This window comes from Poeciliopsis prolifica, unplaced genomic scaffold (assembly GCF_027474105.1).
Source record: "Poeciliopsis prolifica strain line A6 unplaced genomic scaffold, Auburn_PproV2 SCAFFOLD026, whole genome shotgun sequence".
In the NCBI taxonomy this organism is placed as follows: Eukaryota; Metazoa; Chordata; class Actinopteri; order Cyprinodontiformes; family Poeciliidae; genus Poeciliopsis; species Poeciliopsis prolifica.
In genome coordinates, this window is record NW_026562401.1 from 6959920 (window position 1) to 6987450 (window position 27531).

A 27531-nucleotide genomic window follows, 5' to 3' on the forward strand; every position below is an offset into this window, starting at 1 on the left:
TTGTTAATTATTTCTTCCACTTTCATGTATTTTATTTTTTTAAGTATTTGTATCATGTTTATCACTAAATCCCCCCCAAACTCTTGTCATCTACAGCACACCATAAATGACTTCCAGTCCTGGATTTATTTCACAATTTTAAATGTATTGCTTGTTACTTTTTTATACACTTACATGAAAATTGGTAGCTTTAGTCCAGTGAAAAACACACAAGCAATCCTTTTATGTCTTCATTTAATGAACAGAACATTTTGTTTAGTCCTACAATGATTTCATTATTTATTTTTTATTTTATTTTTTTTAATGTTTTTTTTTAACTTTTGAGTCATTTTGTTCATCTTTGTTGAAACATTTTTACCTGGATGCATTGTGAATTTAACTTAGTTTTTCCCCCACTACACTCTTTTTGGCTGTTTTAGGTGTATCTGCTATTTGGCTTGATTTTACTGTGTTAATTAAGTTTTAGCTGAACCACAGATTTACCATGAGGGTTTTGGAGAAACACATGCAGGGCCCTTATCACAAAAGACACTTTGTAATAGATAAGACTAAGAATAATGAAAAGATTAATAATCCAGTCACTTTCAATTCAGGCCACTACTAATGTTTTTTGTAGTGGCAAATTGAGTGTTCCAGGCTCAATATTTTTCTTGGTAAATATTTGAACCATTGACCTTTTATGATATTTCCATATTGGTCAGATTGTAAATGCAGAACCTGCAAATGAATAAATGGCTGGATTTACTGATGGATGGGTGTAATATTTCTTAATTCAAACCAGACCCAGAAACTCAGGTGAATTTACAAGCGCAGGTGTAAATCCAGGTGTTGAGATAGGTAGCCAAACAAAATGATGAATGATTTTTTTATTGTCAAGCATATTTTGTGTTGCTATGTGAACATTTTTCTGGATAGTTAAATGAAAGATTAGTCCTGTGGATCATAAAAAACGTCTGCAGGTGTTTTAAATATAAAAAGATCTAATTTTCTACAAAAAAATATAATCTATATTTTTGAATGAATCTACTCCTACAGCACTGTCGTTGATGGTGGCGGGCTTTGGACTACAAAATCCTTGCAGTTTGTAAAGTTGAATCCTATTGGTGGACAAAGAGACAAATTCCGCCAATCAGGTTGAGCCTATCAAGAAGGAGAAAAAGCTGAAGTTGTTCTATTTCCTCCTCGACCACTAACGTATGTCTGCGGTGAGTTTTGTTATATTATTTTTTACTTATTTTAAGCTGCAGTCGTTGTTTTTCGTTAAAAAAAATGTCGCATTGCTACATTTACTTGTGGTGACTGCATATGGAGGATTTCAACGGGGGGAGACAGCTAATGTTAACTTTTAGTCTGACGCCGCCATTATACCACCGAAGAAGCACATCCCGCCCTCCTTCTTGAGTCTTTTCTTCTTCTTCTCCTCGGTATCAGAAAGTAAGCGGCACTAGTACAAGTTGTTAAACGGGGCACCGACTCCGGCTAATGTGGCTTCGACCCTCGTAAAGAGGGCTAAAGCTGGCGGCAGAAGCCGTCTGCCACGCCGGGGACACGTTAGCCATGTTACAAAAAAGATGGCCATGTTAGCAGTGCTGCTGTGCTCATAGATAAAGCCACCGTCTTTAACGGCTGCTAGCCCCGTTTAGCCTGCATTTGAACGGTCATCTTAGCTGGCTGTCGCTGCTGATCGGACACCCAGCAACACGGAAACACAAGGGCTTGACACTATGCTAGCATTTAGAAGTCATTTATGCTGATGGAATGTAATCAATGTTTAATTGTTTGACAGTTTTGCCCTCTTGTCAGTCGGCAGCTGACACTAGCTAAGCAGTAAACACAGTGTTGGCTGCCATTAGGTCATCCTTCACACTAATATGACAAATCCCCTAGCTTAGGATTGGTACCACAATGAGTCCATTAAGGTTCAGTTCACATCTTATTTATACCTTGAAGCTGCATAAAGACTCCCAACTGCAACAAATAGTGTTCATAATACACCAGTTTTATGGCCTCTTCATTGCTAACTTGTTACTTTTGAATCAGTTACATGTTAGCGTTAACCTTCCCCACGCTACATTGTTATTTTTATTGTAGAGTATCAACAAGAATAAATGAAGATGTTTCGTAAGGTGTAGGTAGTAGCTATAGGAACTATTATAAAATGTGAGCAGATAGAACAACTTCAAATAAATGCAATAAATGTACATTTTCACAATAAAACATGTTTGTTGCACTCAATAAATTAGTATATTATTGAGAAGTTTAACTTGTTTCAGTCATTCATTTCAAAAAGTATTGTACAGATGCATAACACACTGTAATTTTATTTCAATATTAGTCAATTAACGCTTGCAATTCTCAGAAACTGAATATTACATTCAACCAGAGGTAGGTAGAGTACCCAAAAGTTGTACTCAAGTAAGAATAGCATTACATTTTTACTCAAGGAAAATAAAAAGTAACCTTCCAAGAAGTTATTGAAATAAAACTATCTTTTGTAAAAATGCAATTGAATAACTGATAACATCTGATGTCATATTATAAAACGATGTCACCACAAATGCAAAAATATAAAAGTAATGTGCAAATTCTGGTATTTTACAAACTAAAATGAAAAAAATAGTAATTACAAAATGCTTTCAGGTAGAAAAAACACTTCTATAAATAAACATTCTTCAAAATAAATTATGATAATTTATTTCAGGCAGACATTTCACCAACAAATAATAATAATAGAAGTAAAACTTTCATATTTCTAAGTGTAAATAAAATATTACCAAATTTAAATACTCCAATACATACACCACTTGTTTGGTGAAAATGAATAGGAGGAAGTTTAAACATTAAACATTTGAAACGAATAACAGTAGGGAATGTATATATGTTAGAACAGGGTAAGATTCATTTTTTTTATCCAGTGACTCAAATTAATTGCCAGAATAATTAATAAAGTACTTAATTGGTAAAATGATTTTAACTACAGCCCTAATTTCTACCAAATTTCTTCCTTTCACACAACTTTCTGCTTATGTACTCATTGATTAATCTTTTTTTAAGCAATGAGGTTTTGTGGCTTACCCTAATTTTTAAAATGGTTGTTTATTCAGGACAGTTGTCAAGTTTCTAGTCTTCCCCTTGATCGCATAGCATTTCTGTAATAACATGCAATGGAAGGTGCAAAGGCATGTAGATTTAAAGATCAATAGCAAAACAGTGGAGAAGAGTAATATGCATTTGAAAATTGATCCTGAATGAAGCAGAAGTTTAAAAAAAAGTCTTTATTGAAGAATTAGCTTGTTTATTTTTGTCCATTTTATTTTAAAATGTTCAATCTATTTTGAAACTTATGCATTTACTTCTCTATTCAGACTTAGGAGGCTTGTAGTAGATTGTAAACTGACCCCAGGAAGAATAGCAGATGCAGCTGATGCTAATGAGGATCTCAATAAACATAAACTTGCACTAGTGCGGGATCAGATGTCACTGTGTAATTGGAAATGTATCTAACAATATGATTGGATTTAATTGGATGTGAAATCACATCCAATTAAATCTGAACCAAATTGGTTTCCAAATAATTGGTATGAGCTTGAGGCGTTTTTTCTTAGGTATTATATTTGTTGTTAATTGACACTTTACATACAGACCAAAAAGGGTTAAATGTGCTGCTACTGAATTAGAATTTCTGTTTTTCAAATTAACTAACATTTGAATTTGAAAATGCTACTGCATTTTAAAACATTGCTTCTAAAAAGCAATATTTTAAAAGCAACATTAACACATTGCTTTTAATGTTACAAACATTAAAAGCAATGTGTTAATGTTAATTGATGCTTTTTTCTCCAATGTCTTGCCACTATAAGACCATAGACATTACGAACTGATCCCTTTTGAGCTAGTTATGATTATGTTTGCAGGGATTATAACATAAACTCAACTTTAACTTGATTTAAAATGATAAACATAGTCCATTAAATTAAAAATGGAAAAAGTTGCTTAATATACACCTTTGAATCCAATAGAAACTGAACATGCATCTAATTTTTACTAAATCTAAAACAAAATTTATCAAACAAAATGCTGTTTGTGGAAATATTTTTTGTTTGTTTTAATGCATTTGATGACGAGGAAAAAAATGAATTACATTCTTCATTATCTGAGCTGCCATTCAGTCAGTCAAGCAACAGTTATTGGATTTCCATGACTGGCGCATTACTAATCTCTTTGATAAGTGTGTAAAAACACAACAAGGTTTGTTTCTATTCAAACAAACTTTGTTTAAAATCTAAAATGCAGTGATGAACAGAATTATATTTTCTTTTTGAACTGTCTGAGAAAGCGCTTAAGAACCTTTGAAATCAGAAACATCTGATCCATAATTGTTCTTCCACTAGCTTAATAAAAATTTTATCACTCTTAGTTTTTTTCCTACATGTGTTCCAGTTCAATTTGTAAAAGTAGCAAACCACGGAGCTTAGTCATAGTGATAAAATGCAACATTTGCAGATGTTTATTCTTATACATTTTCAGCAAACTTTGACTTTTAAAATGCCAATTCTACTGATTACTTATATTTGAAAGCTTTTGAAATGAACTGAATGCAGCAAATGTATTTTCACATGCATCTCACTGTTAAAACCATAGCAAACTGTTTAAACCTCAACACTTATTTTCAAAGATGTGCTTTTGCATTTGGAGCAAACTCTGGAGCAGATTTTACTGCCCAAAAAGATAAACTCTTGCTGAATTATTTAAAGATCTTTCATCAGACTTTCCAACAAAATATTGATCACAGAATATCTGCTGCGTCTTCATATTTCTATATTAATGTTAGTAAATTAAAGAGCCTTTCCGATCTGAAGCTTTTTTACCCGTATTTTATGCACCATGTGGTTTGATTGGATAGGAAACGCTGCAGAGATTGTGTTTTGATTGTTGCCCCTCTCAGCAGCAGCATGAGCCTGACTGCACCTCCACTGAGACCAATTACAATACGTTTCTAATTGATGTTTAGGACAAATTTCGGCTCAGACCATGAAATGAAGCAGACAGACAGAGAGCCAGGGGGATGAAGTGTGTGAGGTCTCCACTTGAGCAGCGACCTGCTTGGTGAAAATAACAATCAGCTCAGGCTCACTACGCGATGAGTCATCTTGGCAACTTCAGGAAATCTTGGCTTTTGCTCCCAGGCTTCCTTAAAGTTGCACACACTCCTTTTTATCAGGAGAGGGCAATGTTCACAACCAAACTTAAGATGCATTGCTGGGAGAATTTGTATAAGCTTCACGTAGAGATCTTTCTCAAATATTCAAAGCATGGATTCGTTTTGTGAACTGTTGCACCTTTTTTTTTTTTTTATCTTCCATCTCAGCCAGTTGTGTATTTCTGCATTTCTTATGAAATGTTTATTATGTGTTTCCCCCACCAGTTATGGAGACTACCTCGGTGTACATGTGCTTCCCCTGCTACCAGGAGTTTAATACTCTAGAAGAAGTCCTTCAGCACCAGCTGACATGCACCGCTGAAGAGGATCAATCCAGCTCATCTGGAGCTGCCCCTGCTGACGTTCCAGTGCTGCAGACACAGGTAAGCACTGAAAACATGCGGCACCAGGTTCCTTTGATTTCAATGTGTTGCTATTCATGTGGGTTTTAACTTGGAAACACAAGCAATAAAATATGTGTTTTAGCTGTTTGTCATTAAATGATCCCGCAAGACCTCTGAATCGTATTTAGAGACTGACATTGAGCTGACAAGTGAATCTGTGGTCATGAAATACAGTTTCCTGCTACCCATCATACTAATGGTGACCTTGGAGGGATCACTTAAGCACTTAACATTGAGATGTTTGTGGTTATTTACTGGCTCATTTTAAAGGGTCACTTCACATTATTATCTGATTTAGATGTACTTTGATGTTATAATTTTGACCTCAGATTAACCAGCAGAACTTTATGAATTGTGAGTAATGGAAAAATATGAGATTTTTTTATTGTATACAAGATATTTTTTTGTTTTGTGTTGCAATTTTGAAGTATTTTGTTCTGAAAAAGGTAGAAGTTGCTAAACTGAAATGTAAAAAAAAAAAAACAGTTGGATATTAAGTCAACTGCAGCATTGTGTTTTATGAGCTTGGAGCAGGGAATGGCATCACATCCATAGTGAGAGCGCTTTGGCTGTAGGTCGCAAAACTGGGTTTTGCCTTTTAGGGTTTCAGACACAAAGCAAACATCTTAACACTTTTGTATTTCACAGCACAATGTGTCACCGGTTTAATGAGCTTACTACAAAAATCTACAACCAATGAAACGTACATGAAGTAAAATCATAAAAAATAAAATAATAATAATAATTTAATATATATATATATATATATTAAAATGTGCATTTTCTGCAACTTCTGATCTCAGCTTGGAAAAGCTTTTGTCAAATTAGAAATTTGTAGGAACTTTGCAGATAGCGTTAATATACACATTATTATTCTGCTTCAGAAACACATCCATAGCAAGATGTTACTAGTTAACTAGTCAGGTTATTTGCTAAGGGAGCCAGTTTGCAGAGACTTTGCGAGTAATTAGTTAATTGTAGTATTAACACACCATAACCTGAATTAGTGTGATGAGTTGTGCCTGTAATATTTTCCGGAAACAGACTTGGTATTTTGGTAAATGAAAGAAAAGTGTAGGACTATGGAAGGCTCTGCAACTTTAGCCTTCCTCTTCTGAAGTAGAGCAATGATAAATAAACATATATCTTATTTCTGTTTTATCCTGAATCTGCTTTATGAGGAAAAACATATTTAAAAAATAATTAGCTTAGTTTATAAAATACAACATAACGTTTCCCCAAAAAGGCAAGAAACATTTGGAAAAAAAGCTACACAATAGTATAAATTTAACATTTATGCTGAAATGTTTATTTAGAACATTTCAGTGGTGTAAATAAACAAACAGTGCTAATAAGAAAGTTCCTGGAAGCTCAGTAAGGTTTATATGTTCTTTATCCTCTTCATTAGAGGCAAGCGGCAGTGACAAGACCTTTCGACCCGTTATTTAAAAACTTTTCAATTACCCTTTGCCACTCAACAGTAGTAACTTAATATTATTGATTTTCTTTTCTGCTGGAACACTTAAAATGCACAAATATTTATTAGTTTATTTATGATTTTTTGGGTCAAACACCCGAAAGTTTCATCCACTCCCAGTCAAACAGCTGCATCTGCTTTCCCTTAGAGGACATTAAAAGAGCATATTTCTGCTTTTCACCCAAGGTTATACTAAGCTTTTTTATTAATGTATGCATATAATTTGACTTAAAATTACTTGGTTTTGCTTTCTCACCAACCAATTACTCATTAGCACATTGTTTACTAAAGTAACGAGTCACTAATGAGACAAAGCTGTGTATAATGCTGGAGGAGGAGTGATTATAAAGTTCATTAAAGGAAGCTATAAGACATGCATACATGTTGTTGGTAGAAATTGGTGTGCAAGAGTTTAATGTAGAAATAACAGGGCAGCTTCTCAAAGCACAAGTTAGAGAAGTATGAGTAAGTACTACTTCATTATTTAGCTTCTATTGACTTTACTGCAGATGAAAAAGGCAAAGAGATCAGTGGCAGAAGAGGAGTACATAATCAAAGATGGAGGCCAGATTGAGGTACACAGTGGCACATTTACATGATATCCGTCGAGTTCAGATGAATCACCAGAATGTTCCCCATGATTCAGTTATAATGAACAGTCTGCTGCTTTAGAAATCTGGGATGATCCAGTTCTTCTGTGGGTGAGTCCACTATATGTGTCACTGTTTCTGGATTTATTCTACATCCTCTTGTTTTTCAATATGTTGATCCAAAATTTGGCCACATTTACAATTGAGACTCATACAGATTTTGTTTTTCATGATGCGTTCCTGTTTTTATTTTCTGCTGTGCTCCATTTACACAACCCTGTTGTGGAGTTTATTCAGACAGAGCAACATTTCAGTGTTCTAAAATAAGGTTTCTTGTTTTTTTTTTTGTACTAAACCTGGACAGATTGAGCTGAGTGTCGGGACAAATGTGGCACTTTATTATTTTGCCTTTCTCCTGACAGTTTCAAAAAGCCCTCGGGGTTAAAAGCAGTCTCTGGCCCTCATTTAGCTTCAGGGCATGGCTGTCTGAGCTTGTGCCCGGACTTCCATCCTTTACAGTCTTAAACATGCGTCTATAAAACACTGTGACACTTGTGACAGACAGATTGCGTCCTGAGTCGCCAGCAGGAAGAGGGGCATGAGAAATGCTCCAGTCAGTGCCGCTCTTTCTCCTGACGGATCATTCGTTGGCCTTCTCATGGATGAAGCAGCTGGAGAAACGCTATAAACCCTTCGTAGCTTATGGCTTCCTGGCACATGATTTGCCATAAGTAGGTTTATTGCGTGTCTACACTCTGCATTAGCTGTTGTAATTTCCGTCGCTGTAATGTGACGTTAATTTAAACTCTGGTTGTTAACGTACAGCGTGTCAGCAGAGAACACTGTGCAGATCTCTTTGCAGAAAGTCAGAATTAGCTTTTAATTGAATTTTTTTCAGAATTAAACTGATTTGTTCCCCCAGCTCTTCCTTTATCTTTTCATTTTATTATTTTAATTTACTTTAATAAGTAAATTATAAAATTAATTTACTTTTTACTGGTGTGATTGGAAAAAAGAAATCAGAGTGAAGCTCCTAATTTATAGATGTTCCTACAGTCATAAGATCTGGGTGGATATCGAAAGAACGAGATTCACAGGTACGAGATTTTCATCCATTATTGTCTTAGTGGGACAGTCATAATATTGATCTGCAGTCTTCGTGTGGATGTGGCATAACTTTCTTTATAACTTTGTACAAAATCTGTAACTCTCCTAGAAATATTTTTATTAAATCAAATAGTGAGTAGTTCTAGAAAAAAATTATCACTTTGCGGATGCAAAACTCTTAAGAAGTTGTAAGAGATATAATGATTATTTGAGGGTTTACTATTGCCTCAGTGGTAAACAATTCAAACAACAAAATAACATTAATATGAAGAGACACACAAAGTGCATTACATTACCTTGGAAAGTATTCATACCTGTTCACCTTTCCATTTTGTTACAACCACCACAAATTTAGTTTTTTAATGAAATTCTTTGGCAAAATAACTCAGAAAAATGCATGATTATCAAGTGGGAGGAAAATAATGCAAAGTTTTCAAAATTAGAAAAATGTGGCCTGTTTAATGTAATGTGTTAACAGGACAACTCCACCAATCCGGCCTTTTTCATAGAAGATGCTCTGGTTCTTAGGAGACCAAGCGTGACCTTTGTCAGGCTACATGCAAAGCCCATTACATGATGGTAAACAAACATTGCCTCATGTTGGGTGGATACATCCACCCAACATGGGTGGATGCATCATGCAGTTTGCTTAAGCAAGATAAGAAGAATCTGGTAAGACTTGAGCCTGTAGCAGGATTACACCAGGACAGCAGCTCTAACACCACCTTAACATTTTAGGTGAAAGTGTACGATTGTTAAATTTTCTCCAAAATCCAGTCAAGAATTTTTTTCAGTGTGTAAATTTGCCGATTCCTGACGGAAAATTGGAGTTGTACTTGCAGTAAAACAAAATAGAATACAAACACATGCTACACTTCCTTTTACTTTAACTTAAAAACAAACCCCTTCAAATTTTATTTTGCCTGTTATTTGGAATTATGCACTACTTTGATTTGTCACATTAAGTACTAGTGACTATGTGACAAAATGAAAAAAATAAGTACAACTAAAAAGCAATCCCTCAACCCCTTTAAAATATAAATTTCACTTTTTTTATCATTTTTTTTATTTTGAGAACTGGTGATATGCACATAACAATAGCGAGGCTAAAGGTTTGATGACAATCTTGCTGTCTAATGGCGCAGCAGGCGGTTCTTAATTTGCATTTGCTTTTGCATTTTTTTTCGCACTGCTTCCTGTTTAATTACCTGCTTTGCAGTAATTAGGGACTCCAACTGCAGTTGTATTCACTTCACTTGAAGAGTTTCCCTAGCAACAACAGCACCACATCTCAGCTGAATTGATGCCCGAAATGGTTTCTAAGCATTAAATGTATTCAGAAGGTTTTAACCAGTCGTACTTTAAAGAAATACTATCATTATTGCTAGTATATTGTGGAAGTCTTGAGTTCAAGTTATCAATAGAGGGTACAGCATGTGACTCACTTCCTGTTTATTAGGAGTCAGTAGTCCTTTTGAATTAAAATGCACATTAATTTTAAGATGTGATTACAATCAAGAGGCTTTTTGAAATGGCCGGACGACTTCTGAAGGTGGCCTTTATGGCTCATACATCCGAATATCACTACACACCACATATCATTAGTCTCTGACTCATGTTGAACTGGACTGATTGAAGCAGCTCCAGAATTTCATTGACCTCGATGTTCTTTCTGTTGTTATATAAGTGGATGAAACCCCATGGAGTGACCTCTTCAACATCAAGGGCTCTTCTGAGTGTTGACTCACAGAGTGAGCCCTCTCAGAGAAACCTTGTTTGTACATACATTCCCCAACAATGAATGGTCATTTCTCACTGACGTATTGTGCAAAATTTACATTTTTACATCCATTTAGGTTTCAAGTGCTTCTAAAAACACTCCAAGAGCCGTTTTTCGGTGTCTGGAAAATAAGCTGTTTCAAAAACCTCTTGATTGTTCAGGCATATTTAAGTGGCACTACCCAGTTACATAGCAATACAAGCTGAACTCCAGCATGTTTGGTCAGCTGGTTTTACCCTTTATGCACTATACAGTGGCTGCTGAAAAAGACAAGTGATTAGTTGTTTACTTACCATTCAGAAACCACTTCATGCATTTGTGTTGTTGTGCAAAAGGCTCTACTTCTACTTTTCACGAATGTACGATTGTAGAATTGCAGATATATTTTCAACCATTTTCACATATGAAAACGTTGAGTTGGGGGTGTGGTCAGCATCAGTTTATTTTGATTTAAAGTACCAAGACACCTTAAAAGAGATCATGCTGAAAAGAACTAAAAATAGGTAGAACTGCCCATGCTGAAATCGCATTATACAAGAATGATTTTGTGCAAAATATGTAATGAATATGTTTTATATAGCCCATAGACCTATCCTAATCTGTCAAAGAAAGTATCCTTTAAGAGAAATAAGATGTAAAGATGAACACTGCAGGATGGATTTAATTAATGAAAAAAGGTATAAATAAAATAAAAGAAATGAAGGTTGTATGAAACATTGAAAAATTGAAAAATTATTTGTTCTCTTTTTCACAGCAACATGTAATAAACATCTCCAGGGGAGTGGTGGACCAACAGGGAGATGGCTCACAGGGCGACGCCTCAGAAAGCGCCGTGCATCAGGTTGAAGCCCAGTCGCTTCTTCCCTCTGTGCAGAGTATCAAGAAAGAACTGGAGGACATTTCAGACGCCGAACGGCAAATAACAGACCAGCCCCGAATCCTTTACCAGTGTGGGGATTGCGATAAACTTTTCAAGAGCCTCGAAGAGTGGCAGCAGCATCGTAAAGAAGGAACGTGTGAACAAGCTGGGTCCAAATCAGCACCGGACCCCAACAGTGAGCCGGAGGCCTGTGAGAGCCAGGCCGCAGTAGCTGGTCAAGATGATACTTCTGCCCCACAGAGTGAAAGCAGTAACACCATCCAACCAGAACCAGAGGAGAACACTGAGGATGGAAGTGAGACGCAAGCTCCAGAGACCTCCTCGTCTCAGACCCCAGAAGGTCTTGTTGCTGAGGTTTCTGCTTCGGATGATTCGTCTCCAAGGAGGAGAGGCATAACCAAGAAGCCAAAGCCAGAGCCAGTGTTGCTGTGTGTTGATTGCGGCTCGTGTTTCGGTCTGGTGTCTGAGCTGGTGTCCCACCGTAAGACCCAGCACGGCTTTGAGGAGGCTCTGCACCGCTGCTCTGTGTGCGGAGAAAGTTTTCTGAACACCACGCTCTTCCTCTATCATCGCAAGCAGCACAGGCAGAAGGGCGAGGAGACGGTAGCAGTGGCCCCTGAAGTCACACCGGAGGTTTACGCTCTAAACAACGGGGGCAGTGCGCAGGATGGCGTTTCTTCTTCCAGCACAGTGACACACATGTTTACACAACCCGAGTTGTTCTTCTGTACCCACTGTGGGGAGAGCTTTGGAGACGATAAAGGCCTGGTGAAACATCGAAAGGAGAAGCACAGCCTCAGCGAGCCGCTGCACACCTGTTCCCACTGTGGAGACGACTTCATGAACACGACTCAGTTCCTGTACCACCGGTTGCAGCATCGCTTCACCTCAGAGAGCGAGGAGACTCATGAGGTTGAAGTAAGCGACGAATCGGCCCCTATCAGCAGTGAGGACGGTGTGCAGAACTCAAAGAGACTGCTTTCACCCTCTGCTGGGGAATCGGGGTCTCCCGTTCCGAAGAGGGGCCGGCCTTCATTCAGGATCCTAAGTGCCAGTTCACTACAAGGTCAGTGGAAATCATTGCAGTTTGGCAAATGTACTCATACCTTTTTACTTTTATTTGATACATTTTAATGCAGCTTTCTAAGTTAATAGAAAATGATTTGGGGAGCAAATTTAGACAATTTGTCGGTGCCAATTTTCTTAATTGGCACCAATCTTTTTGGGCGATCAGTGATCGATCGATACTTAGCTGTGAAGCCAATCTTCACATGTAAGTGAAGATCGGCTCACCGGGGCATGTCTGCTCGTTTGCAGTTAACAATATTCACCCCACTGTTGCCAGCTCATTGCATTGTTATTGCTATGTTTTGCGGCATTTCAGACAAAATAAATTAGCACCAGCCAGTCAGACTTTTTAAAGATGGTTAATCGGCCAAAACACTGCAATCGGTGCAACGCTACAAATGATAGATTATTTAAAAACATGTTTTGTGTGCAATGCATTTGCATTCAATCTCTTTCATGTGAGACAATACTTTGTGGAATCATCATTCGCCACAATGAAAACTGCAAGTGTTTTGGGACATCAGTCTCTGCCAGGTTTGGACAGCTAATGACTGAGACGTTTGGCTGTTACTTGCCTTGTCTGGATTTTATTTACAACTACCAGAGACAGTCTGAATGTCAGTGCACTTTTTGGGTTTAATTTGAAAACCACAATATTCCTTTAATCTTGACAGCTTTTTTGGCACATCTCATAAAATCCCAATAAAATACATTGACATTTCTTAATGGCACATCTCAATTTCCTTACTTGTCTATAAATACTTTGCTTGGCACTATAATGCAAAAAATGATGTCATCCTGCTCAACACATCATGTCTTCTATGATCAGGAACCAAAGCCTCCAAAGATGACTTGGAGGGCAGCGGTGCAGGCGACACGAACAACACAAACCAGCCTCCACCTGCCAAGTTGCTGCAAGACTGGGCCAGAACGCCGCTGCCCCATGTGTGCCCCTACTGCGGCAAAACCTTCACCCGGCGCGTCTTCCTCCGCACCCATGTCTACAGCCACACCGGAGAGAAGCTCTTCACATGCAAGGTGCCAGTCAGAAAGCCTAATCAAAGTGTCCCTTTCCCTGAACCTGAGGGATGATTTGCTTTGATGTAAAGATCATTTAGGTTGTGTGGCTGACTTTGATGAGATGATGTAATACTTCTAAGTGTGGAAGATGACACAGTTTGAACTACAGGGCTCATTAAATCTGACAGGTCCCCCTGTGTCTTTGAACAACAGGAAATGTTTTAAAAATTAGATTTTGATTAAGCGTACATATATGCAGTCTACCAGGTGTGGGCATCCGTGGAAAAACTACAGATTTTATAACAGAAAAAAAAGAAAAATTCCCCACGAGTTGTGAAGGCTTTTATGATGAGGATGAAAGGATTTCATCATTGCAAAAAAAAAAAAAAAAAAATAGCATCACATTTTCAGTTGTTTTATAGTCAAAAACATCATTTATAATTTGTCAAGAGAGCCTTTTCATTGTTGCACCTGACTATGGACGTGTCTTTGTTTCCCAGCAAGTAATTAAAACTCCTATAATCGTGTATATCTGACTAATCCTCATTGTTGTTGTGAAGGTGTGCACAAAGTCATTCACCAATTCCCAGAGCCTGCTGCGCCACAGCATGAACCACACAGGCAACAAGCCCTTCTGCTGCGACGTTTGTGGGAAAAGCTTCTCGCAGGCAACCACCCTTAAAAGACATCACCTCATTCACTCGTCAACGGAGCCTCCGCGCAAGAGAGGACGCAAACCAGTAAACGCTTTTATCTTTTTCTCCTCAAAACACCGGTTCTGAAATGTGAAGCTTTCTGAGTTGCAGGGCTCTGCAAAAGTAATTTATACTCAGAGTTTTGTACATGTTGTCTCCACAAACCAAAATGTGTTTTGATAAGATTTTATGTGATAAACCAGAAATTGACAAATTATGATGGAGTATGTTAAGAAAATGAAAAAATATAATCTAGAATAAACTCTTAATATTATGACTATAATCTCAAAATATTATGACTTTATTCTCAAAATATTGGCTTGATTCGTCTGTTATTATTAAGTTGTTTGATTTTATGCTCATAATGTTATATCTTTATTTCACAATTTTATTCTAATATTACTTTGAATTTATTTTTGTAATTTATTTTTCTTTTGGATGGTCCTAATGATCCATCATAGCAAATACTTATGGAGGCCAATGAAATCTGAACCCTTTTTAAAATTATTTTTCATTCAGTAACAGATGTCTGGAAAATGTGGCTTAAATTTGTGTTCAAGTCACTGAGTCAGTTCTTTGTAGAATGACATTTCTCCTGCAGTTAGACCTGTGTGTCTAACAGTGTTACACAGGTAGAGATCCAAATACTCTTCAAATTAAATGGAGGGGACTCTATGAAGATCAATTTGCAAATGTTTCTGATTTTCGATTGGACTTAGGGCAGGACTTTCTTCTTACAATTAAAAACTATTATATTATAAACTATTATATGACAGACAGTCCTGGATGCATGCTGGAGTTCCTGTTTCACGTCTTCTTGTTTCACTCTCTTGCTGGAGAACAGAATCCCCACAGCATAGTGCTGGCACCATCCTGCTTCACTGTAGGAATGGTTACTGCAGGGTTATTTTTTTTCTTTGCCACATTTGTTCTGTCAATAAATTCTCTGAACTGAGCTGTGAATCTCTGCAGCTCCTCCAGAGTTACCATGAACCTATGGATTGAGATTTATTTACAAACATATCAACTCTGTTTACTAATTACTAATTAGTTATTTGTAGCAGATTATATTTTAGGGTATCAAAGAAAAGAAATTCCGTCCTCTCTTTTTAAGTGTTTTGCTACAAACACTTAAAAACCACATGTGTCCTTTTCCTTCCAGTTTTCTATGGAACTTGTTTTTGGTCTGTCACATAAAATGCATAAAATTTTGTTGTAACATCTAAACATGTAGAAAAGTTGAAAGATGTTTCAGCTTTCTAATAGGAAAAATCTATTTTTCACAATGATAACGTGGGGAAATTGCTTTTTTATTGATCGGGACTATTGTGTCTGTCATCACAGGCGTGTAGCGTTGACAGTGACGGCACTGCTCTCTTTGCTTGTCCAAACTGTCCCTCACACTTCAGCACTGAAGAACAGCTTAATGACCACAGGTAATAACCCTCTCCTCCTCCTGTTGTTGTTATTATTATTATTATATCTTTTGGACCGTATGTCTGCTCCAGACTACACTGTGTCATGTGGTTGTGGGTATTCAATCATTTTCTGAACTCTGTTTACATTTCAAATATAGAGCCAGGACAGGATTTAGATAACCTTGCCTCCTCTCGACAGGAACCGTGAGAACTGAGCTGTGTCCAAATGCTGTGCTCGACCTTTAAGCTGTGCAGCAGACATGCAGATGTCTGGGCTCCTTTGAGCCAGAGCCTGCATGTGATTGGCAGCTGGAGGCTCAGTAAATTAAGATTATAATGATAACAGGAAGATGGACCAGCCTGGTCATATCCTACTTCGCTGACGTGCGGCGAGAATATCAACACTACAGTGTGTGTTTGTAATACAAATTTGGAAGAAAAGAAACGATGACTTACATTTGCACTCAATTTTCTCTTGTTGATACAAATGCAGTGAAATTAAACATGTACCTTGGCGCTTAAATTACTAAATATAAATATGTAAAAAGCCAGAAAACATAAAAAAGTGACAATCATTTCAAAAACCCATTTTTTGAAATGGGTTTCATGATTTTACAAGTCTGTAAAATCATGAAAAAATTATCTGGACTCAATTCTGTTTACCCAATACTGCACGCCTTTTAAATAAAGAACTTGCTCCTTTTTATGGAGTCAGACCAAATTCTGCGTTTAATTTTCATTCATGCACACTTTCAGCAAAGAGGTTGCCTCGGTTATTTTTATATATATATATATATATATAGGAAAAAAATATTATATTTTTTTTAATAAATCGTCTCTGAAATGATTTTGGCAGGATGGATTTTTTTCAAGCTGGCTGTACTCCATTGATCTGATTAGCTGAAACAAATCAACAGCAAAGGACAGATGGTTCATTTGGTTTTCTTGTTAATATTTTTTTAATGGCTGCCCCTTTAAAAAATGTTATCCAAGGACGACTCCCTTAATGGTTATTAACTAGAACGTTCATAGCAGTGGATCCTAAAGCTGGGTTGCGAGACACATTAACACGGGTCTGCAGCTCATATTTTGAAATTTAACTTAGAAACGTTACTTGAGACCCGGCTGTCCCTAAATATGAAATACATTAGTGATTCTACTGTAATAAAAAGAAAAGTATGAATAGTTTTCAGAGCACTTTTTTAATGAATTCATATATTATAATGTCATTTACAGTTTCAGTATGTCCTTAATTAGTTGTTGTGATGAATGCACCATACTGCTGTATGCTCTATCTTGTGAAACACAAAGTAGCAATTTTACATTTTCAGTGTTGATTTTCATTTATTTAAAATCACTTGAATGATTGATTTAAAGGAAAAAAGTCACACAATCAAAGCCATCCTAGGTTTTCTGTTGATTTTTACGTCTGCTTTGTATAAACGAATATCTGGTAAGATGGAGAGATGTCTTTTCAGAAGTGTTTACTCCTTCAGCGTCGGGTCTCCCTGTTATTTTTTCTGATTGTCTTTTTAACAGACGACAGAAACCGTCTGGTTTCCAACACTCACCTTGCTTTTCACCTTTAGTACAACTTATTTAATCTTTTCTACCAACCTACTGTTGTATAAGTTAATGGGGACTAATTTGTGGGTACAGTTTCTATCAGGATATGGTTTCTAAAATGTTTGTTCTGATGGTGATAAACTGCTGGAACTGCAGCATTTTTTTTTTTTTTAATGGTCCTTCACAGTCCTAATGCGGCATTAGGTGAATACATCCTAACACTTTTCTCCTCCCCTAAGGCTATACTCGGTGTAACGTTATGCAATGGATAAATATAGTCTTTCATGTCCTAACTGCAACTCCTCCCCGTTTACTGCTGTTCTTTTATCTTTAGCTGCTATACGCTTAGCTAATGCCTTCATTTGAACTGGAGTACGGCTAAGTACACACATGCTGATAATCCTCCCACGAGTGTAGCGAAAAGCAAACCATCACTTTTCTAGCTGGTTTTCACAGGTTTGTAATTTGGAAAGTCGGTCTTCAGAGTTTTTTATATTTGTAGGTTTGATGATCTTGTCTTTTTAAATTAAACCATTAAGGTTTAATTTCTGAGTTACCACTGAGTCAGGAAAAATCTGGGATTTGATTGACGTATTTTCCAGGCCATGTTTATAGAAACACTTACAGCTGGACATTTTACTGTCTAAAACAGCTTTTGTGACCCAAATGTTTTGCAAAATACCTTCAACTTATTCAGATTAAACAGAGTGTATCTTGGAATGTTAATTTTCAAGTCTTGTTACAAGATATTGATTGGATTGAGATCTTTGACAGGGCCATTTTATCGCAGCATTCTGTTGTAGCTCTGGTTGTATGGTTAAGATCATTCTGCGTCCAGAAAACAAACACTTTCTCCAGAAAACCATCTATTTAAAGTCATCTGTAGTTTGGAAATGTCACCTTTATAGTCTTTAAGTAGGATAATCTCATATTTTCAATACGCCAGTGGTTAAATTTCTGCCTCTGTAAAGTTGGGAAAACTTTACAGTATCAGAAGAAAATATTTGGCATTTTCAGTTTCCCATTATCTAAATCCAACCCATCCGTCTGTTTTTCCTTTTTTCCATCCATCCTCTCTTAATTTATCTATCTGTTAAGCATGAGAGAGATAAACGTCAAAGTTTATTAAAATATGTTTAATATATACATTTTGTGATGACAGACGTGATAAAAAAAGGTTTAAGTGGCTAATGAGGACTCTGTGAAATATTTCAGAGTATTTTATTCGATTAATAATCAGAATAATCAATTGCTAAAATCAGAGCCTTTTTTGACATGTAACTTTCCTGTCCCATAATGAATGACAGTTTCGTCATAACTCTGTCTGTCTGAACAGATTGCTTCACACAAGCCACCCGTTCCCTTGCCCTGAATGTGGAGAGCCGTTCAAACGCAGGAAGGACCTGGACCTTCACTCACTCATACATCAAGGTGAGCTTAACAGGTCGCATGGAGGCAGAGCGAGTTTGAATGTTTTGTTTCTAAATCTGCGCTTACCTCTTCTGTAACCTTGGTGTTTTTCGCCTTTGATTAGCGGTTTTGTGCAGGAGTAAGAAATTGACAGAATGTGACGAGCATAACAAGAAACCAAATGAAAGCCCATGGCTCACCGTAATGGAAATCAATCAGGGATGATGTTCTTATCAGTACTGCAAACACTGAATTACTATCGATTAATTCAAAACACTTGATAAATGAACATGTCGGCTTGTGTAGGTGGTCTATCGTTTTTTATTTCCACACATGCGGCCGCTTTGTATGCGCATTGTTCTTCTGATGCATGAGGTCACAGACTTTGAATTGATTTGTGTGCCACGAGGAACGGAGAAGCTGGGCGGAGGTAAATGAACTCGGTCAACATGTTGACACTTCATCTTAATCAGAGGGGTGTTCGCGCTGCAACCTCATTAGTTAAGCTTGAGGAGTCAGCGTCCAGCAGAGGTCAGAGGGATGCATCTCTACTGAGAAAGATGATGGGAGAGATTGATCTATTGATCAGTGCAAGGCTTTAAGCCGAGATTGTCCTTATTAAAGGTTTAATTAGAGGGTCCCAGCAGGGAGCAGAGTGCATCTCGCTAATGGGATACACATCGCAGATGGTTAGCAGATTGCAAGATATTGGCATGATGGCCTTTGGACATGACGATAGGACCATCAATGCCAGCAGTCCTCTGCCATCTTTTCTAGAGTGACCCACTGAGAGTTTGGTTTACTTTGCCAAAATGTATCTGGGACACCAGCTGTATAGTGACGAATCGATGAGCCTGGATGCTAAACTGACAAACAAGAAATGCAAGAAACTTTCACAAAGTGCCACTAAGTTTGCTGCTTTGCACGAATTGAAAATAAAACCTTTCATAATTAGATGTTTATGAATTTCAAAGACTAAACCTAACTGTCTTGGTAGCACTTTATTTCACGGGTTGTGAATAAGACGTCTTATTCACTACCCTTCTTATTCACAACCCATTAAATAAAGTGTCTTGATTGTGGATTTGAAAGTATATAATGAAAGTGATTTTATGTGTGTTCATATTTGTTAAAAAGTTATTTCACGTGTTAGCTGCTCTTCCTTTGTTTTGTGGCTGTTGTTTTTTCAAAATTTTCCCTTAGTGGTGGTCTGTTTGTTGTGTAATTATTTTTTTGTATAGAAGAAAGCTAAAAGTTAAGAAATATTTTTCTTACTTTACTCTAACTTTCTAGAATGCTGAAATTTTCTCTCATGTTTTGAAATTGTTTAAGTTATTATAGTGTTTTTAAAGGAATAAAAAATAATTAACCCAATATATTTTTATTTATGTATTGTGATGGGATTTTTCTGTCATTTTTTAATATTAGAATCTTTTGCCAGAAAATTTTAATGATCGAATTAGCAAATATTATCTTGGTTGTCAAATTGATTACTGAATTCAAGATTTTAACTTAAACCTTTGTCATTCAGCCAGTGCTTAAAATAAAAATGCTGGGAGCCATAAGCACATCTATTTAAAGTGTTTCACACATTTTTATGGTATGTTTTTTTGCAACATTAAGCACACACATCACAACCTTCTTCCCCTTTGATGTTACCAGTGTAATTTTTAAACATAAAAATATCATAAAATCAGGTAATGAAACAAAAAAATTTTCTGTCCTGAAATAAACATAAACAGAGTTTCTGTTATGTTAGTCAGGATTTAGGCCCTTTGTTTAGGATCCATAAAATCTCCAAGTCCCAAAACTGAAAACATTTAAGTAATTTAAATCAAGGTTTCTGCTAAGTTTTCAATAGTATCAAGAAATTGTTCCTGTTTCCTAAATTATATGTCGTTTGGTATTTGGTTGTATCAACTACCAGTTCCTTCGTAACAGGAATAAAATTGAAGATTTTAGGAGGTTTGACTTGACTTCAAGTAGAAAAGTTGCCATTTGAGGTCGGGGTCTGGACGCCTGGATGAGGGGTATGAATACTTATGTTAGTGTCATCCTGGAGTTACTGGAGTGTGAAATAATCTGTGACCCAGCGTCCACATTAAAGGCATTGAGCTGCATCAAACCAGCACAAGAAACAAATTGTTCAGAAGAGTCTCCGGACGATCTTAATAATGTAATGCATTAGTAGGTTATCCAGTCAGGACAGGAACCAATTTTGTCCACATATGCACTGACCAACCATTGTGACTTTGTTGACATGTTATTGCTTGATATAAATCCTGTCGTCACTGTGAATTTACACTGTGAGCTGCAGCCTTGTCTGACCATGTTTCCACCTCCTCATCTGCTTTGAATAAATTACACAGAGAAGAATTAGCAGGCTCACATCTACATCACATAAACAAAGTACAAAGTTTTTATAATTTGACACTTCAGGGATTAACGATATGTTACAAAACTCGCATCACAGAACCAAAAAAACACCTAAAATAAACAACTACATAAAGTTAGTAAGTTGTGACACAAGTAAATTTTGATTAACTTCTTTAGTGTAATTATTTTGTCTTAAATGTAGGTAATGATGATTATAAAGATTATTAAGAAGATATAAATTTGTTTTCAGACACGAGGTCAAACAAAAACAGCTAGCAACCAAACAGATACACATATCTATATATTCATCTAAAAATAAAATGACATAAAATGTCATAACAGTAACATTAATATTAAATTTACATTTCTGAAACTTGCAGAAATCTTGCATTGACTCTAGAAATGTTTGAGAGACATTAACACTTATTAACTGTCAGTAAACATGATGGATTATGATCCCTGATCAAACCAAATGACTCCCTGCAGGCTAGCAGATGTTTATTGAAGTTAAACCACAGCTGAAAATAATGCCAAATCATCAGTTTTTAAAAAAGGTATGAAATATTTCTCTGCTTTTAGTTTTTTCAAGATTTTAGACACAAACATGCACAGATGTATTTATGAGCCCCAAAGATTTTCATCAGGGATTTTTAATTTCTTACGTTTCTAAAGGAGTCAATAAATGTTATAGAATCTACATCCTCTGAAAGAAGCAAACCTTCTCTCTTTGTGTTGCATATTGGTGGTAAAATTCAGGTTGTGCTGTTGAAGAGGAGCAATTGGTTTGATGTAGGTGGAAAAGAGAGGTTGGTTGTCGCACTGCCATGAAGCTAATATCTAACGTTTTAGGATTGTTTTTAAAAAATGCCTGATAGACATGTGAAAGGATCGCTAATTATACCTGGGATTTGTGTTGTTAGCATTTAATTAATATTTAGTGTGGATCAGTCGCCACAGCGTCCACAGAGACACAACAGAGAGTCACAACATCTGGATTCAACACATGTTTTGTTGTTTCATTCATTATGAATCCATTATAAGTGTGTGCAAACAGACACATACTTATGAGAGGATCAGCTGACCAGATGTTTGAACATAGTAACACCTGACGATGTTGTGTTGCAGACAAGCAGCCGGTGACCTGTCCTCACTGCTCGTCGCAGTTCATCAACCAGTCGGTGCTGGACATCCACCTGCAGCGCTGTCCTTCATCAGAAGAGGAGAAAAACACGGGGCGTGGGCGAGGACAAGGACGCGGACGCTCCACTGGACAGGTTGGAACATTTCAGGATTTCACGTATATTTACTCCTGTTTTCTTCTGGAAGGAATAGAGAATAGGTAGTAACATCCTCTAATATGCAGATAAACTCAGTTATTTATATCCGTGGTAAATTTGCATTAGAAAAAAAGTTGGAATGAAAATTATTTTAACCCTCTCTAGGCAGATGTTGCAGATTTGCAACAGCTAAATGCTACTTAGCTAGTCTTTGCAAGTAATTTGAGCCTGAGAGGGTTAATTTGACAAAGTATTGTTTCTGTTAGAAATAGAAAATGGGTGTGGCAGAAAAAGGTGTGAATGCTGGTGACTGATTACTTTAGTTGACATAAATTGGAAAAATATTTGTATTCCCAGGCTTTATTCCCTGTCCTTTTGTCTGTTATGACTGGTATAGATGTTTAAAAACAGATTTTATTTTCTCTTTCTAGTTTCCTTTTCATCTAAAGCATTTATGTGATGCATCTTATTGATTAATCTGGAAATAAAAAGTCATGGATTGTTCATTACAAATTTGTAGCAATTTTGATCCACTTAAAGTATAAGCTACAAACTTCAGTTACATTTATTACTAACAACTAATCTTTTAGAATGATTCATTAATTGTTTAGTCAGAGACAAATCAGAGGCCTCTTCTGATTCACTGCAAGACTGACTGCTACTGGAGAGCCTTCTTTCCCAGCATATAGGATATGAGTAATGGCAACATTTAATTTCCTCTGAGATAAAGTATTTCTGAGTTACTTAATAATTTCTCCCACTTAAACGTGTTCATGTTAGAAGTTGAATTGTTCCAAATGTTTCAAGAGATCATGCTGCTGCAGTAAAATGTAACGTTAAGGCTTCTTGCATGTCCCCTACCAAGAGTGTCAACAACATTATCTGCTGCATTTGAGCTGTAATGTACTTGTCCCGCAGTTTGACCACATGCTGCGATGTTGTCTCCATCCCATCTATACTTTGTCCTCATTCTGTCTCCATTCTTCCCACAGATCGAGTGTGACCTCTGCGGGCACCGCTGCATGACCCAAGAGGGCTTGGATCTCCATCGTTTATCCCACACAGGCCAGACGCCGCTCAAGTGCCCGGTGAGGCCGTGCCGCCGCAGATTTACCTCCAACAGCGCCCTGGAGGAGCACGTGCTGGCCCACTTCCAAGGAACACTGTCCAAGTCCAAATCCCGACCGCGCTTCCGCTGCGACATTTGCCTCAAGGAGTTTGCCTACAATTCCACTTTCAGCGTTCACATGAGGACACATACTGATGAGAGGCCCTTCGAGGTGAGAATAGTGGCGGAGCTTGTGAACTCGCATAAAACGCCAGATTTGTCTTGGCTTTTAAAAGCAGATTTCGTCCTGCTTATGTGGGATGATTACATACAAACGGTGGTTGTGACCATTCCACAGCGCAGACATTCATGCAGTTTTGTGTCCTGAGGGTGATTCCTCTCCCTGTGTACCTGTGATTTATGACAGGGCTGACTTAGAGCCTGTCAGCTCCCCTCTGTGACTGATTCTATTCTGGGATCCGTTCCTTCTCTCTGATGCAGAGACGACGGAGCAGGACATCAGCTACAGACCCAACCAAACCTAAGCTTACAGAGTTAAAGGACATCTTTTGCTAGTCATCTTTGTGGCTTTGCTGTATGATTAGTGATATAAATCATTGATTAATGAGTTAATGTATTGTTGATGTTATCGATCGACTACGTGGATATTTTCCCAAAAACCCAAATTTTCTTTGATCAAGACGGCTCAACTTGCTTCCATAGCATAAATATGCTGAATTAAAAAAACTTTAAATTTTAACATTTTGTATCAACTGTATTAAATATTGGTTGAATAAAAAGAAAAGTGTAGTTTTCTTGCATTGTTAAACTTAAACAAGACCCTTTCAAGTTGCTGGACAAAAAATGAAAGATGAAAAAAAGTTAAAACTTCTCTCCATGAAGTGAATTAGCTCACTTACTGGACATCAAAATTAATGTTGCTTATTGGCATTATGTCTTTTTCTAACAACATTTTTTTTCTGTCATCACAGCCACTCCTTCGTAGCACATCAGTGATTTTTGTTTGAGAAGTTGACGTTGCTCGGCTGTATGAGCAACATTAAGTTGAAACTTAAGGAGGTTGTCAAGTGTTTATATTTCAAAACGAAACCGCCTGAAGAGCATTTTGCATCCCAGGAGTACGTATCAGACATACATTTGCATGGAAACCAACAGAGCAATCTGAGAAGTAGAATATGAAGAAGTATGTCTCAGAGATACTTGCAGTGCCAATCCGTCAGGCTGCGGTTTCAATTTGAGCATCCCCAGTGGGAATATAAGCAAAGCAGAATGTCTTTTGTTGTGCCTCAGGTTTAATCAGACATTTAGTTGTGGCTCATTGTGTTCGTTCAGGTGGAAGTGTGCAGCGAGGAAATCGCAGTGTGGCAGAGAAAGGTGCGACAGCTGATTATTGACGGGATTACTTTAGTTAACTTAAATTTTAACCTGAGTTTCTACTCTGGCTGGAGAAGCATGGGAAAACATTTGTATTCCAGACTTCATTTTCTGTCCCTTTGTTTAAAAGTTTTAGCTATTTTCTGACTTTAGTGTTTGGGCCCTCACAGATTTCTTGTGTTTTTGTTCCGTTGATGCTCCAACAAGTTCAGATTTTTGTCCCAAAAAATATGAACTCAGTTTTGAAAATGATAATTCTGGTTTTACTAAACCAGTTCAACCCTATGTGGAAAAAGTAATTTCCCCTGAACCTATTAACTTGTCAGCAGTGGCCACCATCAAGTTTTTGTGACAATTGGCAATTAGTTTTTTGCATTACTGGGGATAAATTTCTACTGACCTTTGGGAGAATCGTCTCATATTTTTTACACACACATGATCAACCTCTGGGGTCAGCTGATCAGGTCGGGGGCCTCAACTAACTCACTGTCTCTATGGTTAGCTAGCAACAACAGGTTGCAGTTTGTGCCTCATAGCTGCTTAAAAATGAAAAAAACCAGCAAGGAGTGAAAGGGAAAACTGTAGATAATGCAGGAAAGGTCACATCACCAGTTTAATATTTCAGATATTTAAAACAAGAAATGTATTAATTGTTATTAATATTGACTGATATGAAACTTTTATATTGCTGTTTTTCAGTTGTATTGTCCAGACCATTAGACGGAAAATGCTGAATCTTGTTTGGTCTCGACTTCACAAACTAATTTTCTTTAAAATAAAAATAAAAATTAATTTAAAAAAATCTGTTTTATGGCCAAATTTAAACCTATTTATTGATAGATGATTGATGAAGTGTCATCCTCTGCATTTTCACTGACCGGTCCTACTCTCCGTTTGTCCTCCAGTGCGCCACCTGTGGGAAGCGTTTCCGCCAGCTGCCCCACCTCCAGGACCACGAGCGGATCCACTCGGGCCTGCGGCCTTTCTGCTGCTGGATCTGCGGCAAAAGCTTCAGCGTGGCGGCCCGTCTCACCGAGCACGCCCGCACCCACAGCGGCGAGAAGCCGTACCCGTGTCCCCACTGTGCCGCCGCCTTCCGCTCTCGCCCCAACCTCGACAAGCACCTGCGCCAACACGGAGACCTGCCCCCAGAAGCGGCCGAGCAGGTGGTGCAGGCCGCCGAGGTCGCCCACGTCCAGAAGGTGCTGGAAGGGGCCAAGGCGCTGTCGTCGCTGGCGACCACCACGGACCTGGAGTCGGGCACCGTGCAGACCATATACGTGCTGCAGGAGGGCGACGAAGGCACCGAGACGGTGATGATCCCGTCTGATTCGCTCAGCGGGATCGAGGGAACCTCGCAGGTGGTCATCCTGCCCTCGTCGGTGCTGGGAGGCCAGGCTATCACGGTTCCCACCATCACCATGGAGGAGAGTGAGATCACCATGGTGGAAACGGGTCAGTCGCCGCAGCACGCCATCGAGTTCATCGTGGAGGAGACGGTGTGAAATCAGTAAAGCGTTTAAAGACGAGAAAGTGTTTGGGATTCTTGATTCACTTTGAACTCTTTTTTTTTTTTTTTTTGGCAACCTTGGTGAAGAAGTCTTAAAAGCATTAAAAGAATTATTGCAGCAGCAAAATTGCACAATAAAAAGCCCTTTAAAGCTTCTTGAAAGTGCTCTTTTGCAGATAGGACAGATCTTGACATAATTCATGTCAGACTTCATTTTCTGTCCCTTTGTTTAAAAGTTTTAGCTATTTTCTGACTTTAGTGTTTGGGCCCTCACAGATTTCTTGTGTTTTTGTTCCGTTGATGCTCCAACAAGTTCAGATTTTTGTCCCAAAAAATATGAACTCAGTTTTGAAAATGATAATTCTGGTTTTACTAAACCAGTTCAACCCTATGTGGAAAAAGTAATTTCCCCTGAACCTATTAGCTTGTCAGCAGTGGCCACCATCAAGTTTTTGTGACAATTGGCAATTAGTTTTTTGCATTAATGGGGATAAATTTCTACTGACCTTTGGGAGAATCACCCTCAGGACACAAAGAAGCCAACACACAAAGAACATCCTCTCTGCAGAGTTTTAATAAGATTTATATCCATGAGCTGAGATGACCAGGACTGAATGTTAATTTTATGTCTTCGGAGACATTTCTGTTTTGTTTTTTTGTGTCCAAAAACTGTCATGCTTCCTTACAAGGTTCATGTTCAAACTTGAGGATTTTTCCTCAAAGTCATCCTTCGCTTCACACCAAACCCACCTGGAGTGTCAGTTTGGTGTCCTCACCGAACACACAGAGTAAGGAGAAGTCGCTACATATTTGAGCTTGTTTATGTTTGTGATTGTAGACAAAAGTTTCCACTCATAAAAAACAGATTGACAGGTAGAAATGAAGCTCAAGATGCCTCTGCTGCAGTTTTGTAATGTCAGTGTACCAGCCTGAGCTAGAACTCAAAAAAGTACAAATAATAAAAAAAACTTTAATAAAAACTGACCCATGTTTATAAAAATACAATTTTTGCTGCCTACAAAATAAATGCACTCAAATTAAAATTTCAGTGAGATTTTGCTACTACAGTAAGGAAATAATTTATTTAGAGACTCATCTTTACCAGAGGTGTCCTCTATATAAAAACAATTTCTGTAGCAACATGTAACTAATGGGGTGTAAAGACTGATCTGTTCAGGGGATTAATTTATAGTCATTTAAAGTGATTTAAAAATAGTGAAAATGGCTTTTTGATTCTAAACTAATATGTTTGTGCAGTCTTGTTTTCCTCTTTCCTAAAAATAAAAAGCTCTGGCTTCCACACTTGTGAA

The 27531-nt window shown here is 37.5% G+C and overlaps 1 protein-coding gene across 3 annotated transcripts; it reads left to right on the forward strand.

Moving 5' to 3' along the window:
* Positions 1-1119: 1119 nt before the first annotated feature.
* On the forward strand, positions 1120-27531 carry znf574 (zinc finger protein 574). 3 transcript variants are annotated; one of them, XM_055048139.1, is made up of 11 exons: positions 1120-1205; positions 5426-5583; positions 7591-7656; positions 11313-12504; positions 13336-13544; positions 14087-14266; positions 15566-15657; positions 18542-18636; positions 22117-22265; positions 23261-23548; positions 25617-27531. In XM_055048139.1, exons 2-11 carry the CDS (start codon positions 5428-5430, stop codon positions 26214-26216), a joined length of 3027 nt encoding a protein of 1008 aa, XP_054904114.1. In that variant the 5' UTR covers positions 1120-1205; positions 5426-5427; the 3' UTR covers positions 26217-27531. The 3 variants fall into 3 exon arrangements, with proteins under 3 accessions (XP_054904114.1, XP_054904113.1, XP_054904115.1); XM_055048138.1 differs by lacking the exon at positions 1120-1205 and adding an exon at positions 1256-1434; XM_055048140.1 differs by lacking the exons at positions 1120-1205; positions 7591-7656 and adding an exon at positions 1257-1434.

Bases quoted from the DNA above. Each gene is read 5' to 3' on its own strand.
- znf574 (XM_055048139.1), top strand. From the start codon at position 5,428: ATGGAGACTACCTCGGTGTACATGTGCTTCCCCTGCTACCAGGAGTTT. The intron at 12,505-13,335 runs GTCAGTGGAAAT...TTCTATGATCAG, and splicing joins AAGTGCCAGTTCACTACAAG to GAACCAAAGCCTCCAAAGAT. The intron at 22,266-23,260 runs GTTGGAACATTT...TTCTTCCCACAG, and splicing joins GCGGACGCTCCACTGGACAG to ATCGAGTGTGACCTCTGCGG.